This window comes from Mytilus californianus, unplaced genomic scaffold, assembly GCF_021869535.1.
Source record: "Mytilus californianus isolate M0D057914Y unplaced genomic scaffold, xbMytCali1.0.p SCAF_12, whole genome shotgun sequence".
Taxonomy (NCBI): Eukaryota; Metazoa; Mollusca; class Bivalvia; order Mytilida; family Mytilidae; genus Mytilus; species Mytilus californianus.
In genome coordinates, this window is record NW_026262604.1 from 16713414 (window position 1) to 16731846 (window position 18433).

The window sequence follows — 18433 nt, forward strand, 5'->3', positions numbered from 1 at the left end:
GTTTCATTCTTAAAAGAAGTTGGAATATATTTTAAAATATAAAAATGTTGTATAAATTTAAAATGATTTCAATTTTTATCACGTTACTAGTATCTTAGTGTTGAATTTTATTTGTAAATAAACAATTTGCTTTAGACTTGAATTTTAGTTTATTGAAGGACCTTTTGTCTGATTTTAAAAATATACTTTAAATTGTTAAAATATTTGAATAAGCCCTCGCCGCGATATAGCATTTTTACGCTCATGCAAACACCAATCAATCAATCAATCATTCTCCCCAAGGGTGACTGGGGAATAGAATAAAATTGAGAATGGAAATGGGAAATATGTCAAAGAGACAACAACCCGACCGAAGAGCAGACAACAGCCGAAGGCCTCCAATGGGTCTTCAATGCAGCGAGAAAATCTCGCACCCGGGATGGGCCTCAGCTGGCCCCTAAATAAAATTGTGTGCTTGTTCAGTGAAAATGGACGTCACACTAAACTCCAAAACATATAAATGAACTAAAATTAAAAAACATACTAGACTAACAAAGGCCAGAGGCTCCTGACTTGGGACAAGCGCAAAAATGCGGCGGGTTAAACATGTTTTGTGAGATCTCAACCCTCCCCCTATACCTGTAGCCAATGTAGAATAAAGAAACGCATAGTAATACGCACAGTAAAACTCAGTTTAAAAGAAGTCCGAGTCCGATGTCAGAATAGGCAACAATAGAAACTAAGCAAAATGACAATGATACATAAATGAACAAAGGACTACTAGCAGTTACTGACATGCCAGCTCCAGACCTCAATTAAACTGATTAAAAAAAAAAGATTATGTCTTCATCATACGAAAATCAAGTACAATCCCTTCCGTTAGGGGTTTAGTATCATACCATCATAAAATATATGAGAAGAACATAACCCGTATCATGCCAACAACTGGTTTTAGAATAAATGTGTTTATTTTCGATGCAAAGACCCTATGAGTGAATCAATATTAATATAAAAATATATGCAATCCTTAATGACTTGACAACAGTTTTGTAACTATATCCTTTCCGAATAAGTCTGTTTAAAGGTTTGGTTAGCTTTTGAGGTGAATGCCGACATTTTTGTGCTTTGTAAAGAATATTACCATAAAATATTGGATGTGAAATACCTGAACGTATAAGATGTCTGCATGTTGATTTATATTTACCAATGATGTCCTTGTACCGATGATAAAATTTAGTAAATGTTTTGACTAGTTTGTGATATCGAAAACCCTGGTGTAATAATTTTTATACGCCCGTTTACGGCACGTATTATGGTATACCGTTGAACGTCTGTCCGTCCGTCCGTCGTCAACATGTCGGACATTAACTCAAAAAAGCTTTAACCAATATGCATGAAACTTTGATGAATTGTTTATATCAATTGACGTGAGCTCCCTTTCGTTTTTTATAAATTTCAGATTTACCGTTTCCGAGTTGTGGGGTTTTATTCATTAAAAAAAGGGGGGGGGTTTCCAGTCTTTCGACAATAACTCAAGAATGCTTTCACCAACTTGCAAGAAATTTTGGTGAATTGTTTATATCTATTGACATGAGCTCCCTTTTGGATTTTTATAAAGTTTAGATTTAACGTTTCCGAGTTACAGGGTTTTATTCATAAAAAAGGGGGATTTTCCAGTTTTCGGACAATAACTAAAAAATGCTTTCAGCAGTTCTCATGAAACTGGTGAATTTTTTATATCTGTTGATGTAAGCTCCCTTTTGAATTTTATAAATTTTAGATTTTACATTTCTGAGTTATGGGGTTTTACTCATTAAAAAAGGGGGGATTTTCCAGTTTTTGAACTATAATTTTTTAAAAATGCTTTCAGCAGTTCTCATGAAACTTTGGTGAATTATTTAAAACTATTGATGTCATCTCCCTGTTGATTTTCAAAAATTTCAAATATGACATTGAGAAGAAATTGAACTTTACTTGTTTATAGTCTGACAACAGATTTACTAAGTATTGCGCAACAGCACAGTGTATTGCACAACAGCAAGAAATCTTTAATTGAATATATAGCCAATTTCAAGTTCTTTGATTACATTTATTTAGAAACCTATAATATGTCAAATATTTGATTACAATCTAAATTCATACCTGTATCAAGCTTGAATATTGTTTCCATTTTTGCCCCAACTGTTCAGGGTTGGACCTCTGCGGGCGTATCCAGCTGCGCTCAGCGAAGCAGTTTATTCAGTAATACAGAGATTTCTTTCGTTGAAATCAAATACGTTGTTACATACATGAGCGAATCAAACCAGTTGAGATATATAAACACCATAAGATGTCGACAAGGGAACGTCACCATCTAAAGATGGATAATTAACAATAGGAAATGAAAATCATCTCTTTTATCATAAATTTTGGTATTAAGCTTCCCGTTAAAGATAAAGATATCAAGATCCAGGAAAGGGCAGTGTTCATGGTTAGTATTAGCTTTATTTAAAGTCAGTTTGGCAGGATAAATCTCTTTAGTGTACATACTGAAGTCGTCATCATTAAGAGCCAATATATCATCTAAATATCTAAAAGTGTTGGGTCCGTAGGTGACCTGTTGCAAGGCTAAATTTCTGTCCCTATCCAATATACCCTCATTTCCCGTGGCAGTCTAAATTTCTCCGACCTTAATCCCGGACGCCCCTATTACAGAACCTACCTATTGTATTTATTGTGAACTTGTTCTCGTCCTGAATATGCATGAAATATTTGCCACTGGACGTTAAGCAACCAACAATCAATCAATCAATCTAAATAAAAAATATGTTAACAGAAATGAATAGATTATCGTGGTTCAGAAATTTAAGAATGGGTAAATTTTTTGTTTGAGGTTATATACATAAATAATGTTGATGGTCCAGTAATAAAGAATATTTATAATGTGAGCTACGTCGGATATAATCGACATAAGCCAAATCAACATCTATACATCTGTTAACATATTTCTGTTTTGAAAAAAAATTCAACGGAAAGTCTGGGACTGTTTGCAAGTTGAATTGTTAATCGAATGCTACAGAACGGAACAAACTTCACCTTTTATTTCATTGTATTTCGTATGGGAATGTTCCGAAATCAATCAGAGTTTAAAACATGTACATGTTTACGTACACTTGCATAAGGTCGATTTCTATCAGACGAAGCTCATGTGTAATAATGATGAAAACTTTTACTGAAGAAGGTTTAAACTTCGACAAATTAAAATCATTTGTGGTTATTGGATAGTCATGTCGTTTAGGTGGTTAAGGATTCACAATTTTGGCGTCAAATTTAGTTCCACGGATTTTTTTCAATTGATTAATGAAATAACACATACAATCACCCTTTTTTTTTAATCAAAACACTATATATAGAATAAAGGACTTCTTGTTTTTGATACTGACTTAATCATGGTAAAATATTTCACGATACTTTACCGTGATAAAGTCAGTATCAAAAACAAAAAGTCCTTTTTGATACTGACTTTCGGGCTCACCTGATATTTTACCGTTTTACCGTGATAAAGTCAGTATCAAAAAAAAAAGTCCTTTTTGATACTGACTTTCGGGCTCACCTGATATTTTACCGTTTTACCGTGATAAAGTCAGTATCAAAAACAAAAAGTCCTTTATTCTTTTTATCGGTAATTATGAAAAAATGAAAATCACTACAATAATAGAGAAAATAAACAAACGAACTACTTTATTGCGTCGAATCACGGCGAATCACACTTGACGTCACAGGCTGCATTACGTCATTTGAAACTTTGTCGCAGTGCAGTAAACATGGCTTTCTCTTGCACAAAGTATAGAAAATGAATTATTGCATGCGTTTCATTAATTCTGCTTTGAACATGACTTTCACAATGCCGAATATAATGGTAGCATACCGGTAAGTCAAATTTCTTTATTTTTCACAAAGCATATAATGATACGATATGAATCAGCAGATTTATCATTGTTTTACTCTCCCCAAAGGGTGACTGGGGAATAGAAGTATGGTCACCATTGGTCTTCCTCCGACCGGCAGTAAAACCCTCGTCAAAGTGGGGCGTCCGTTTGGCTGTGCGGGATGTACAAATTTGCAGCCAGGTCCGGTCAGAATGGGGACGTTAAATCCGATGCCTCGTGTAAAGAGAGTGCCACGCTCTTTGCACGTTAAGAACCCTTGCAACAACTCTGAGTGGTCCGTAGGTGACCTGTTGCAAGGCTAAATTTCTGTCCCTATCCAATATACCCTCATTTCCCGTGGCAGTCTAAATTTCTCCGACCTCAATCCCAGACGCCTCTATTACAGAACCTACCTATTGTATTTATTGTTAATTTGTTCTCGTCCTGAATATGCATGAAATATTTGCCACTGAACGTTAAGCAACCAACAATCAATCAATCATTGTTTTACTTTTAGAAGTTCAAGTTAAATCTTTTACTTAGTAGTGGATGGATAATTTCCTTAAACATTGCATTTGTCTTGTCATTATACGCTCAGCGTTCATCCTGAAAAGTATCACACTGATTTCAAATCATTTTAGGAAAGCATTGTGTAAGCAGACATTTATTTACAGGCAGGAGGCAACGAGTCTGTAGACTGACTGTAAATTATCTTATCTGAACAAGCTCGAGCATTTCTTGTCGACTTCATAATTATTTCAAACATTTTAATAGATGTCACTTAACTTTGGTCTATTTACTTTCTCTTACAATTCTTGTCTTTTTGGTCATGTCATTTATTTTTCAACCCTGACCAGAAATATGAAACATTGAAGTCCCTGTGGTTACCTTTAATTTCAGAAGCGGATTTAGGGGAAGGCGACCCTGGTCACCACTTATAAAGTCTACATTTATGGTAAATGCAGACTTTTTACCTGTTCCACAAATTTCGTTATTTTTCACAAAGCATAGAATGATACGATATGAATCAGCAGATTTATCATTATTTTAGAAGTTCAAGTTAAATCTTTTTCTTGGATGGATAATTTGCTTAAACATTACATGTATCTTGCATTATACGCTCAGCATTCATCCTGAAAACAATCACATTGATTTCAAATCATTTTAGAAAGCACTGTGTAAGCAGACATTTATTTACACTTTACAGGCAGGAGGCAACGAGTCAGTAGGCTGACTGTAAATTATCTGAACAAGCTCATTTCTTGTCGACTTCATAATTATTTCAAACATTTTAATAGATGTCACTCAACTTTGGTCTATTTACTTTCGCTTAAAATTCTTGTTGTTTTTCAAAGTCATGTCATTTATTTTTCAACCCGGACCAGAAATATGAAACATTGAAGGCCTTGTGGTTACCTTTAATTTCAGAAGCGGATTTAGGGGAAGGCGACCGGGGTCACCCCGTATAAAGGCTACATTTATGGTTTATGCAGACTTTTTACCTGTTCCACACCCACCGTTGTCTAGTTTGGGACCCCCGGGCACCCCTTTTTTCAAAATTTATCCTTGATCCGCATTTGAATTTGTTCGCTTATTTGTACTTTGGGAAATTGGACTATGAATATCTGTCTATATATTGACAATGAAACCACATCTCCTTAATTGTATATATGATGGTCCCACAAAAATATCGAAAATGGGTAGTCACATTTCATTTTTTTTCTAGCTTCTCTCATGCGATAGCAGTACCTTTTTGGTCACTATTTATGTGTTGCGTCTAAATATGAATTGTAACACTTTATAGTGACTGAACAAGTTTCACAAATACTTCTCAAAAAACAGAAAAAGAAGACAACTTGGAACAGCACCAGACTGTATGAATAAAAACTCAGATCGAAATAGCATGGACGATATGTTAGTTAACATCCTTGTGAATAGTAAGGAAAGCTATCAATAATACTGCAGGTAAGGCAAATTTTTTAAGTTTATCAGGTTTTTCGTACATTTTCTGTTCAAATTTTCACAGAATCGTTACAAAAAGCTAAACTAACTTTACTGAAAGTTTCAAACAATGACAAGTGTTTCATTCACCAAAAAACTCGTGCGTTTCTGCGAAAAAAAAATCAAGCGCGATTTTGTGAATGAAAGGGAAAGTAGATCCTTACGCGGTGCACTCGCGCATGTTAATGGCGAACTGACCCAATAATTTTTTTATCGCGACCAGTCCACTAATACTGACATTATCAGCTAGTACACATCAAAGGAAAAATGCACAAATTACCGATAAATGTTGCTACAAGTTAAGGTAACAATTTACAGTGGTATGATGACTCTTATCATAGAGTACTATCTGCTAACAGTTTTCCTTTTGGTACTGTGTCTTGTTCTGGACCACGTCCGGTCAGAATGGGGACGTTAAATCCGATGCCTCGTGTAAAGAGAGTGCTACGCTCTTTGCACGTTAAGAACCATTGCAACAACTCTTTGAGGGGTCCGTAGGTGACCTGTTGCAAGGCTAAATTTCTGTCCCTATCCAATATACCCTCATTTCCCGTGGCAGTCTAAATTTCGCCGACCTTAATCCCGGACGCCCCTATTACAGAACCTACCTATTGTATTTATTGTTAATTTGTTCTCGTTCTGAATATGCATGTAAAATTTGCCACTGGACGTTAAGCAACCAACAATCAATCAATCAATCTTGTTCTGGAGGTATAGTAACTACAAGTCACATCATATGGCAAAATATCAGTATACATTCTGTTCTTGAATTCAAGTTGTACCCAATATTAGTTTTATATTTACATTTGCAATACCATATCAAGAAAATGTCAATACTTAAAATGTACATTTTGTGTTCAAGTGTCAGTTCTTTTACTAACTGAGGTATAAATACTGAAGGTAATCAAGTACAATTTATGTAACTTAACAGACGTCAAAGTAATGTACTTCTGAAAGAAGTGTGAACAATTTCTACATGAATTTAAGGCTGTATGATCGCCATCATCATCTTAGACGATATCCATGTAAATGGCTTGCAGACGTTCCTTCAATACTGTATAAAGGACGTAAATCTGATTTTTTGACAGCTACCTTGAACTCACTATCTAACGTATACATTGGTGAATAACGACGACCTGATATTTTATTATCTTTATCAATAATATATTCTCCAGCTTTTGGTTTTTAAAGAAATTGATCAACAATGACCTTAGTTCTAGATTCCATTCAGCATTAGAATATGCTACACCTGTCAATAAACTCATATCATAATCATATGTACCAGGATTAAAATTTTGTATTTGCGCCAGACGCACGTTTCGTCTACAAAAGACTCATCAGTGACGCTCGAATCAACAAAGTTAAAAGACCAAATAAAGTACGAAGTTGAAGAGCATTGAGGACCAAAATTTCCTAAAAGTTTTGCCAAATACAGGTAAGGTAATTATATTCATGAGGTAGAAAAGCCTTAGTATTTCAAAAAATATAATGTTTTGTAAACAGTTAATTCTTAATTATGACCATATCAATGCTAATTCATGTCAACACAGAAGTGCTGAATACTGGGCTGGTGATACCCTCGGGGAATAAAAACTTTCTTACTTCATGTTCAATTTTCCATAAAACAGCTCCAACATGACTAAAATTATAGCCTTGGTCAGCCATACATGAACACCACCCGTAAACAATTGACACATCCTCGTTACAATATACGAATACCTTTTGTCCTCGAGACTGTTTGTGATAACTGTACAAGTCGTGAATATAATCGTCTTGTCATCGTTATTATGATGTGTTGTAACACCTACGTTGCCACTTTGAAAATAGTTAAAGCTTTGAAGGTACTTGGAGTTCTTCATTTGTTGATCGTCAGCTGCTTTTGATAAGAAAATTATAAAATATCTCCGGACATCATATTTAGAAACACACACATGTGGTGTCGTCAATCAACGTCTTTATTTTATCAAAACTCGGAGGTTTCCTTTCTTTTGCTACTATTGACATTATGATTTTCTTTGTTAAGATGGAATTAGATTTTTTCACGACTTAAACGGAGACCGCTATTACGACGATCCTTGGGAGTCGCGTCCGTAACTAAGGGAGATAATCGAAAAAACCTGTCATTGTAAAAAAAATAATGACGGAAATGGGGAATGTGATAAAGAGACAACAACACGACCGAAGATCAGAAAACAGCCCAAGGCCACCAATGGGTCTTCAACAATGGTGATTGTTCTTGTAATGCTCGTGTTCAACTGTGTTATCACGGTAAGCTGTTGGTATTATGTCTACGGTTTCGTCTATAACGCTCCCCAAGGGTGACTGGGGAATAGAAGTATGGTCACCATTGGTCTTCCTCCGACCGGCGGTAAAACCCTCGTCAAAGTGGGGCGTCCGTTTGACTGTGCGGGATGTACAAATGTGCAGCCGGTCAGGATGGGGACGTTAAATCCGATGCCTCGTATAAAGAGAGTGCCACGCTCTTTGCACATTAAGAACCCTTGCAACAACTCTTTGAGGGGTCCGTAGGTGACCTGTTGCAAGGCTAAATTTCTGTCCCTATCCAATATACCCTCATTTCCCGTGGCAGTCTAAATTTCGCCGACCTTAATCCCTTGAACTATTACAGAACCTACCTATTGTATTTATTGTGAACTTGTTCTCGTCCTGAATATGCATGAAATATTTGCCACTGGACGTTAAGCAACCAACAATCAATCAATCATTCGTCTATAACGTCTGCCATCTTCCGTTTGCACTACATACGAGCGAGAAGTGTGATGTTTTTGCATTATCTGTCCTGGTTTCCATTGTCCATCGGTGTACATGACAACACACTCCTTGCCTTAGCGGTTTCACATCAAGACCTCAATATTTGTCATAGTTCATTTTATTTTTACTTTGACGGATTGGGTTTTTTGAGTATTTAACGGTTGTTGATGTTTTGTGGCATCAATAACCATGATAGCGGTTATGTTGTTGGTAATTATGTTTTCAATCACCGGTTTAGAAAAAATTGTGCTGGCGAAAGATCAATGTGCCGTTCCGTCGAATTCAAAATGAGCTTCTTGAAGGTTCGGTCTTTCCGCTTGTCTATTTGATTGAGCACGTGTAGTCTGTTCATGGTATGTAAATGTAAGTCTACGGCAAGTTTCGACCAGGGTCGCTCTGGTATTTCAGGCATTCACATTGGTTTGTTCGCATTAAAATACTGATGTAGAGCGCAAAGTCCACATGACTTGACTTTATCCTCAATGTCCTGTCCCATGCCGATCCAAAAAGGCAAATCACGTGCACGTTTCAAAACTATTTTTATATACATTCCATATGGGACAGTCCCATATAATATAACAATAAAGATCGGATCGTATCTGGTAAAGATATGTGAATATTACGGTATGTGACAATATTTAAGTAATTTAAGTTTATTGTTATGCTTTACAATAATTTTGGATTAACATAAAAATAAGGGGATGTGGTATGATGTCAATGAGACAACTAGGTCCCGACATTACATTTATGCTTATTTGAATATCAGAAACCTGTATATATTGAATAGCGGTATACTACTGTTATTTATGGACAATAAAAGTCGTATACATACACAGATCCTTAGACTATAAATATCACATAGCTGGGAGGGTGATAGAGCAGATTGTTTTTTCCGAGAAAACATTGTCACCTGAGGAAGCCCAGGTTGACAATGCTTTTTCGAGGGGAACCAACCTGCTCTATCGCCCTCTCAGCTATGTGCTATTTAATTTATTATACTGAATGTTCATTCATTATTGTCCTGTCCTGAATTTGTTTTAATTGAAAGTACTTAAAGTATAACATCACATACACAACAACGTAACAGTTATAAGAAAAACACAAAAGTGAAATTTTTCTTTCATTTTTACAGTCTATGAAAAAATTCTTCTAAGGCCAAAATGTAGACCTTAATCATTGTCTTTAGTTCGTTCATGTGAATTCGATTCATTGTCCTATAAATTATCGATTTTTTATTGGTCTACACAAGAGGGTGACATTCAAAAAATTATCTCCCACTGAGCCATGGAACTAGAGTAAATTATCACCTTCGTATTATCCAATCAAAATCTGGCATTTTGACGTGAAGTATGATAATATGTATATATTGTGGATGGTGATTGTTTGTAATGTATATTTTGTATTTTCTCTTTAATTCTATAACATGAATAAGCAATTTTGTTCAGTCAGATAAATATAAAATGGAAAGTACCCATAATATCGAATATACAATAGTGGGTGTAATGTCTCGCATCTCTTTGAAATTTAATATAGTATTAAATAGTGTTTTTCTTTTTTATATAAATCAATATGAAAATAAATTAGTGTTTCTTGAAATTTCACAGAAAATAGAATAGTGACTAATATATTGTGTTTGCCTTAAAATATTTAGATGTTAGATAATATCAGTAACACAAGTCAAAAAGTTCTTCCGTAGGGGTTACCTCCTCTGCTGGTGTGTCCTCTACTGTTACCCTAACATAAAATGCAGGCATAAAGTCATCAGATGTGTTTAACTTCAACGCATTGCTCAAAGAACGCGAACTATTCTATACAACTCATTACCCGTCCATGTTTGATTCTGCTTAGTACCAATCCATAGTAAAGAAAATGATTGGAAAGTTTCATTGTCTTGCCTTTTAATACATGGGACATATCCATGGCTAAGGATATGCTTGTTGATAATGTTGGTATAAGTAATAATGATAATATTAGTAACAAAAGAGGTTCAAAAAAGTTTATCACATAAGTATATCAATAAGCAAAATTGACTTTTTAAGTAAAAAATATCATTTATTCACTGGGTAAGGGGAGTGTTGGCTGCCCACCAGATGTTTAACACTGCCACATTCTCTCACAAACCAGGAGCCTGAAATTAAGGGTTTTCGTTTGTTGCTGTCTATCATATTTGTATTTTGTTTATTGTTTTTAACATATATAAGGCCGTTAGTTTTCTCGTTAGAATTGATTTACATTTGTCATTTCGGGGTTTTATCGTTGACTATTCGATATGGGTTTAACTCATTGTTGAAGGTCGTACGGCGACATATAGTTGTTAACTTCTACGTCATTTAGTCTCTGGTGGGGAGTTGTCTCATAGGCAATTATACCACATCTTGTTATTTTATATGTCAAACTTAAAACCAAACCAGTTTCGTTTGTTAATGTTACGCACATAGCGTATCTTTTAAAGTATCCGCTTGTTTATTAACTAAATTACGTCTAAACATTTCTGAAATTATGACACTTTTTGATTCTTAACATATAAAGTCGTTTTATGTTATCAAATAAAACTTCAATTTTGCATTATTGACTTAAATCCTGTTTGCCTGTACAAATATTTAAAAGTACACGGATATCATTTTAATGTAATCTCAATTAAATGCATGACAAAGTATTCATAATGATGAATTTTACGTTTCCTGTGGAAACTATTTTCTTTTATTTGAATGGACAAAAATCACTTACACATTATCAACTAAATGTATAACAAAATCTTTGCTGATGACAATTAGCCAAGGATGAGTAGAAATCACTTTTTACTTTTCTAGCCAGTGAAAGGATTGCAATTTAAGAGGCAAATATTTTAATTTCTGTTATCAATCCTCACACCGCCTCTTTTTGCCGACAGTTTAGGTATCATGGTACTCTAAACACCAAAGTTGAAATATGTTATTTCTTGTGACGGAGATAAAATTCTTGGTATAAGTAACTCTAGCTGTCAACATTGAGGTGTTAGTTCGAACCCCTGAATTGGCAGGTGCGTTTGACTCCGATCTTAATTTTAGGTCGGTGGTTCCAAATTGTCCACCCTTTATCCCCCTCAAATTCAAATCCAAGAGAGTGCAGCGTACTCTGTACGTTTAAGAACCCTTGTAACAACTCTCTGATAGGTCCGTAGAATTCCTGTTGAACCCCATTTTTTTTGTTCCTATCCAAATTAACCTAATGTTTCAGTGGCAGTCCGAATTTCCCCGAGCTTCATCCCGAATAATGTCTGTTACAGGACCTACCTATTGTGTTTATTGTTATTTTGCTCTGATCCTGAACATGCATGAAATATTTTCCACCGAACGTTAAGGAACCAACAGTCGATCATTCAATCACAATGATAGGTTTGAACACAAATGTTTGAACGCTACTGAACTTACAAATTCTATAATGAGATATATGTATCAGACCACCTCTTTTTCATCCAAATTGTTGTCAATATCGATATGCTTACCTAGGTAAAACCAAAGGGCGAATAGAACTAACAGTCGACAAGAGACCAACACAAATTGTGGAGAACAATAAACCAAGAAAAGATCAGTCTACAAAATACGTAATAGGAAAAAAAAAAGATTTAGCAACCAACAAACGTATATTTAAGGAGAAAGTTTATGGATCAAAATAGAACAAAAAAGATAAAATAAACAAGGAAACAGTAGATTTATTATATTTGAAAAGAAAATCAGCATTCTTAATTTGAAAAAAAGGAAGATTCTATGTCGCCGGTTCAAATAAGCATTGGCAATTCAGTCATTAAAAAGTGCATATTGGTGTCAAAGGTCGAACTTGTTCGAATAATTATAAATTAAAAAAAAACATGGCACTGCACTACCGTACTACAATTCAATGAACGCAGAGTATCAAAGAAGTATGTAAAAAGCACCCGAAAATATACCCAAAAAAAAAACCCGGTTAAATTGTGCTTGTTTTGACCTTCAGTCATTTTGAAGCTTGAATGCATTTCAAAACAACAAGTTCTCACGATGTTTTCAAAAAAATAAATCTTATTCATATGACGTGAACATCACGGTTCACTCAGTAAACTATAATGGCCATTTTAATCTGAACAGCACCTTAAACACTGAAAACATAAATGATTCCGTCATGTTTAATCTTTCAGTCAATTGTATTTACTTGGTAAATTTAGTACTGCTTAGACGATTCGTAGTTTATTTTACCAACTAAATCCACTAAAGTTAAAACCATGTAAATAATAACAAATCGACAGTTTATGAAAAGCTGTCTAGTGATAAGAACTTTCATTGCAAATTAGAACTGGTTAATTATAGAATACGACTATTATACATCAAAAGTTTGTTTGATGAACGGATTTGTTTTACTTAAATAAGTTAGCAGGATACATAAAATCATTTAACATTGTCGTCTACATACGCTATACTATTTAAATATAGAATTAATGTTTACCGTCATACCCAACTACCTATTAATGTCGCATAAACTTTTCCCTTTGCTTCCTTATTCTTAGTTTTACACAACATGCACAACGTAAACAAATTTGCCTGAATTATTCATGAGAAAATAAGGAGCCTATAGATATGGACTTCACACCTATATTTATTAATGCTATGTTTGTTTTACTAATCGGTGTATACGTATATAAAAATGAACGAAGAATAGCGGACATCTCCACCAGACATGATGGAACAGGTAATTAAAAAAAAAAAAATAACAAAAATAAACTTTAATGACATCTGTACAGATTAAGAACAGATGCATTGTTCGATAGTACTTTTCCAAAATATTTATATATATATCATTGGTTCAATGTTGTAAGCCAAAGTTGTCCGTCACACTTTATATGTTACGTAAACAAGTTTGCTTGAATTACATATGACAAAAGCTAGGAATTTTAAGGAAAAATACACTTTATAGATATGGACTACACACCAGTATTTATTAATACATATGCTATGGTCGTAGTACTAACGGCTGTATACGTATACAAAAATGAAAGAGAAATGGTGGACATTTCGACGAGGCATGATGTGACAGGTAATTGAAAATAAAATAACTTTAACTCAAATCTAGTAAATGCAATATGTAATTATGAAATAATTTGTTTTCAAACATTTATTGTTAATTCGTACAGGTTGAACAAGTGGCTTAAACGGCAGATGTCGCTTTTTGTCATTAGAGCTTGGTTTTTCATTAAAATATTGTACTGCTTGTAAAGAATTAAAAGTTATTACCCAAACTACTGATTTAAAAATGAATACCTTTGAAAAAAAAATACCTATCCTATACGTTATATATATTTCCAGGAGTGACATACATCAGATGGGGTAAAAAACTATGCGATGGATCTAATACTGAAACAATTTATTCAGGTAACTATGCCCATCCTGTAATACAATGGAGGATGAAGCTCATTTTATTTTATACTGTAAAAAAAATCTTAACTAAGAGATAACTTTTTAGGAAATGTAGTTAAACATAATCCAGATTTTATGTCCTGGCAAGAAAATGAGAAAATTAAATATCTTTGCCCATCAACCTCAAAAGAAGTTGAAGGCTTAGGGTCCTTTTTTAAACAAGCATTAGAACTGAGGACAGGGGACTTTTGATTTATTTGTATAAATATATAAATAGATTGTTTTGTTTTTTTACTTGTATATGTTTTATGGGATATGTTTTCCTATGGTTTTGTTTTTTGTTTTGTTGTGTATGTTTGCATTTATATAATGTTTATATGTTATCTTTTTGTATGTTAATATTCCCCAAGGGTGACTGGGGAATAGAAGTATGGTCACCATTGGTCTTCCTCCGACCGGCAGTAAAACCCGTGCTAAAGTGGGGCGTCCGTTTGGCTGTGCGGGATGTACAAATTTGCAGCCACGTCCGGTCAGAATGGGGACGTTAAATCCGATGCCTCGTGTAAAGAGAGTGCCACGCTCGTTGCACGTTAAGAACCCTTGCAACAACTCTTTGAGGGGTCCGTAGGTGACCTGTTGCAAGGCTAAATTTCTGTCCCTATCCAATATACCCTCATTTCCCGTGGCAGTCTAAATTTCTCCAACCTTAATCCCGGACGCCCCTCTTACAGAACCTACCTATTGTATTTATTGTGAACTTGTTCTCGTCCTGAATATGCATGAAATATTTGCCACTGGACGTTAAGCAACCAACAATCAATCAATGTATGTTAATGACACACGTCTTATTAAAATGATTTATATGGCAATAAAAATTAAAGTTAAAGTTATAAGTTAAGTTCATACTAATAATTGTATTCCTAGAAAAATGTCAATCCTATTTTAATAATATGTTGATCAATACAAATCAATCGATATTGGGTTAACTATTACCTTGGGTTACTGTCTTATTGATCTGCAAAATATACAAAGAATAGAGAAAGACAAAAAAATAATAAGGTGCTCGAATATAAAAATAGAGAATAATGGGATGCTAAAATATAAAGAAGAGAGAATAACTGGCAAAATTTATCAAGAATAAAGAAAAAAGGCCCCCAAAAAAAAAGAATACAGAAATGAAGACCACCCATCCTTACCTTCATATATATAAATAATTATTTTGTCAACAGGCCAAGTAGGTGGAGGTCACTACGCACATACAGGGGCAAGCGTGAACTACGTATGCTTACCTAACGATCCGGATGTCGCACAGCCGCTGAAACCCCACTGTGATTATGATTTGATCTATGGAGCAGAATACCAAATTGGTGCCTATAACCAGCCTCAAGGAATGAGATCGGGGATAGAAAACCGAGACGCTGCATGTGCAGCATGTTTAGCAAAAGGCAAAACAGCATCAATAATAATACCAGGTAAAAGATTAAATACAGTCAGAGATACAGGATTTATATTTCAATTTTCGAGGAAGGGCCAAGAAGCAACTTTATTCGTAAATTTACATGATATTACTGAATGGGCCCCTGGAAGGCTTTTGTAAGACTCATGGCTGATTGCACTTAGGATTTATAGTTTAAACTTGAATGCTCTTTATACAATCATGATTCTTCTTCTTCAATATTATCTCCCAATTACGTCTCTTAATCTTGTTCAATCGTAAAAATTGGAGACATTGTATGGATGACTTGCTGTCAATTGTGAAACCGATAAATGTATCCACATAATATCATTACGATCCTTGTATGTCAGCTTTACCTTAAAAGGCATCTATCTATTCGCTATTAAGAATCACTTAAAAATTAGACCTTTATTCAACTTGAACTATTGTCTGGTCAGATGTCTTTCAAAAGGTGACATGAAATGTTGGCTTTAGAGCGTTTGCAATGCAATTCTATGAACATTTATGTTTCCAAGAGGCAAAATTACTTTACAAATACTTGATCAGCAAATAGTTTTGAACTCATCTGAAACATTGCTTCCATAAACCGTCGATATAAATTTCAAAAAACTGGCAATAATGGTACGTATGAGAACGGACAGACGGACAGACGGTTGGTATTTATATGTACCCAGCACCGCATATTGCGCGAGGGACAATAAGCCATGCGTTACTTTTAACCAAGGTAATAAATCTCTTTGTGTAAAATATTTCAGGAAGAGAAACCTGTTACAAAGGATGGACAAAAGAATACAGTGGAATTTTAATGGCAGGAAAGTATGATCACTCCGCTTCATCAGAATACGCATGCGTAGATAATGATGCTGAAGCTATAAGTGGTGATTCAAAGGACGAAAATGGAATTTTATTTTATCCCGTAAAAACAGTCTGCGGGTCATTGAAATGTCCGCCATACAAACAAGACACAGAAGTGTTGTGTGTTGTTTGTTCAAAATAGCAATTGCAAGATTGGTCCAATGTTAGCTGCATTCAAATGAAATAAGAAAATCTGACAATTTTGTGAAATAGACTTGTAACCGACTTGAATTAGCTTTCAGCTACTGTGAATACTATTATATTGGTTCTTTGTGTCTATTGTTTTATATTTATCTTTCGAATTGAAGAAGTTATTACAATTCTTATGTAGCGCCATTACACCACAGGTTAAAAAAAAGGGGGGGGGGGGGGGGGGTCGAGCACTCACAAAAATATTAATCAGAGACTTTATACAAGTATAGGTTTAACTGTAGTTCTTACAGTGTTCCTTACAACATGTATTTCAGTTTGACAGAGACCTTATACATGTATGTTTTAATAACTGTAGTATTTAAATGGTTTGTTACGATGAATTAATCTCAATAATAATAGTTATTATATATTTCATCCTTGTGCCATTTTTCGAGGTTCACTGGTATCTAACCTTTTTTATATTGTTGTTTGCATTATTCCGTCAATTGCACATCACTTATGAGTATTGCACAGATGCCTTTTAATAAACTTTATTCAAAATCAAGATTTTACAATGTCGCGAAAGGGTAAATGGGTGTGAATTATTCTTATCAACTTCCTAATTTGATAAATGTGATTGGTTTGAAATGTTCCGAGTTCATTTTTATTTGAAACCACAAAGTTTGACTGGGGTAAACATCCCTTGGTCTTTTTTCGACGCTTGCTAATGCGGGCCGTCCGTATTGACAGTGTAGGATGTACTTGTATTCATTCAATGTTTATGTTTGATGTCTAAGTACAAACTTCGCTGACCAGATAAACATTCGATATACAAATATATAAAAAAAAGATTTATTTTGCGAGCCGTAATAGGTATAAGCTATTGTAAGTGAAACTATTAGGTTATGGTGAGACCGGGACCTACAAACACCGACAGAGGACGAACAAACGGTTATTGGCAATCACAGAAATGCTTCCTGCTAAACGACATTTTAGCTTCGTCATACCAAAACTAATTATAGATTATTCCATTGTTTGTTCATCAACATCAAATTACTTTACGTCATTAAATATCTATGATTCAATGTTTTCAGTGAGTAACTGAATTTTAAAGTATTATCCATAATGCTTTGGTTCTATATTTACACATTCATTTTGTTGTTTACTGATACGCCTACAAAGCGCTGTTAATTGATATCTTACTTTTTAAATGTATCTATACTTCTGTCTAAAAAAAAATTCGAAGTAAATCAGAGAGGCGTGTTATGTCGTCATAATTCTGTTATTTGACCTAGACATAGACGTCATTTTTGTTTGATGAAAGTGTTTAATTCATTTTTTATTGTTTAGAAGGCCAAAATCTTTCTACTGAAGTTATACACATTTTTCAAACTGACTTCGAGATAGTGTTGGCAAAACATGAAACAAATACATACACGAAATTGTGATACGATGACGATATGTATTGAGGGGCAATGAAAGATACGCTCTCTGCACGGTAAGAACCCTTGCATTCGTATGATGTATTTGAGCTTTTGATTTTACCATTTGATTAGGGACTTTCCGTTTTGAATTTTCCACGGAGTTCGGTATTTCTGTTATTTTACTTTTTGCAACAACTCTTTGAGTGGTCCGAAGGTGGCCTGTTGTAAGGCTAAATTTCTGTCCCTATCGAAAACACTGTGCATAGTTTGGATTTTACCGTGCAATATGGTTTTTGAGAAGCTGTATGTTGATATTTATTGTGTTTCTTTATTGTGTTCCACTATGGATGGCATATCTTCAGGGTGACATTCAAAATTGCAAATAATCATATAGGATCACCCAGTTACGTGATGTTTAAATATGTAAGACAACCTCTGATAAGAAGCTTTGTATATGTTTATTCTTATAGTTCAATGCTAAAGTGTTATCATAGATGGCGGCCATCTTGAATTTAGATTGGTAACACTAACTCAAAATTGGTT

The 18433-nt window shown here is 34.5% G+C and overlaps 1 protein-coding gene across 2 annotated transcripts; it reads left to right on the plus strand.

The window, feature by feature from the left end:
* The first annotated feature begins 13171 nt into the window (after window positions 1-13171).
* LOC127721457 (short-chain collagen C4-like) lies at window positions 13172-16636 on the plus strand. 2 transcript variants are annotated; one of them, XM_052228203.1, is made up of 4 exons: window positions 13172-13358; window positions 13973-14038; window positions 15253-15495; window positions 16235-16636. In XM_052228203.1, the coding sequence occupies exons 1-4, from the start codon at window positions 13247-13249 to the stop codon at window positions 16474-16476; spliced, it is 663 nt and encodes a 220-aa protein (XP_052084163.1). In that variant the 5' UTR covers window positions 13172-13246; the 3' UTR covers window positions 16477-16636. The 2 variants fall into 2 exon arrangements, with proteins under 2 accessions (XP_052084163.1, XP_052084162.1); XM_052228202.1 differs by lacking the exon at window positions 13172-13358 and adding an exon at window positions 13531-13703.
* The last annotated feature ends 1797 nt before the right edge of the window (window positions 16637-18433 follow it).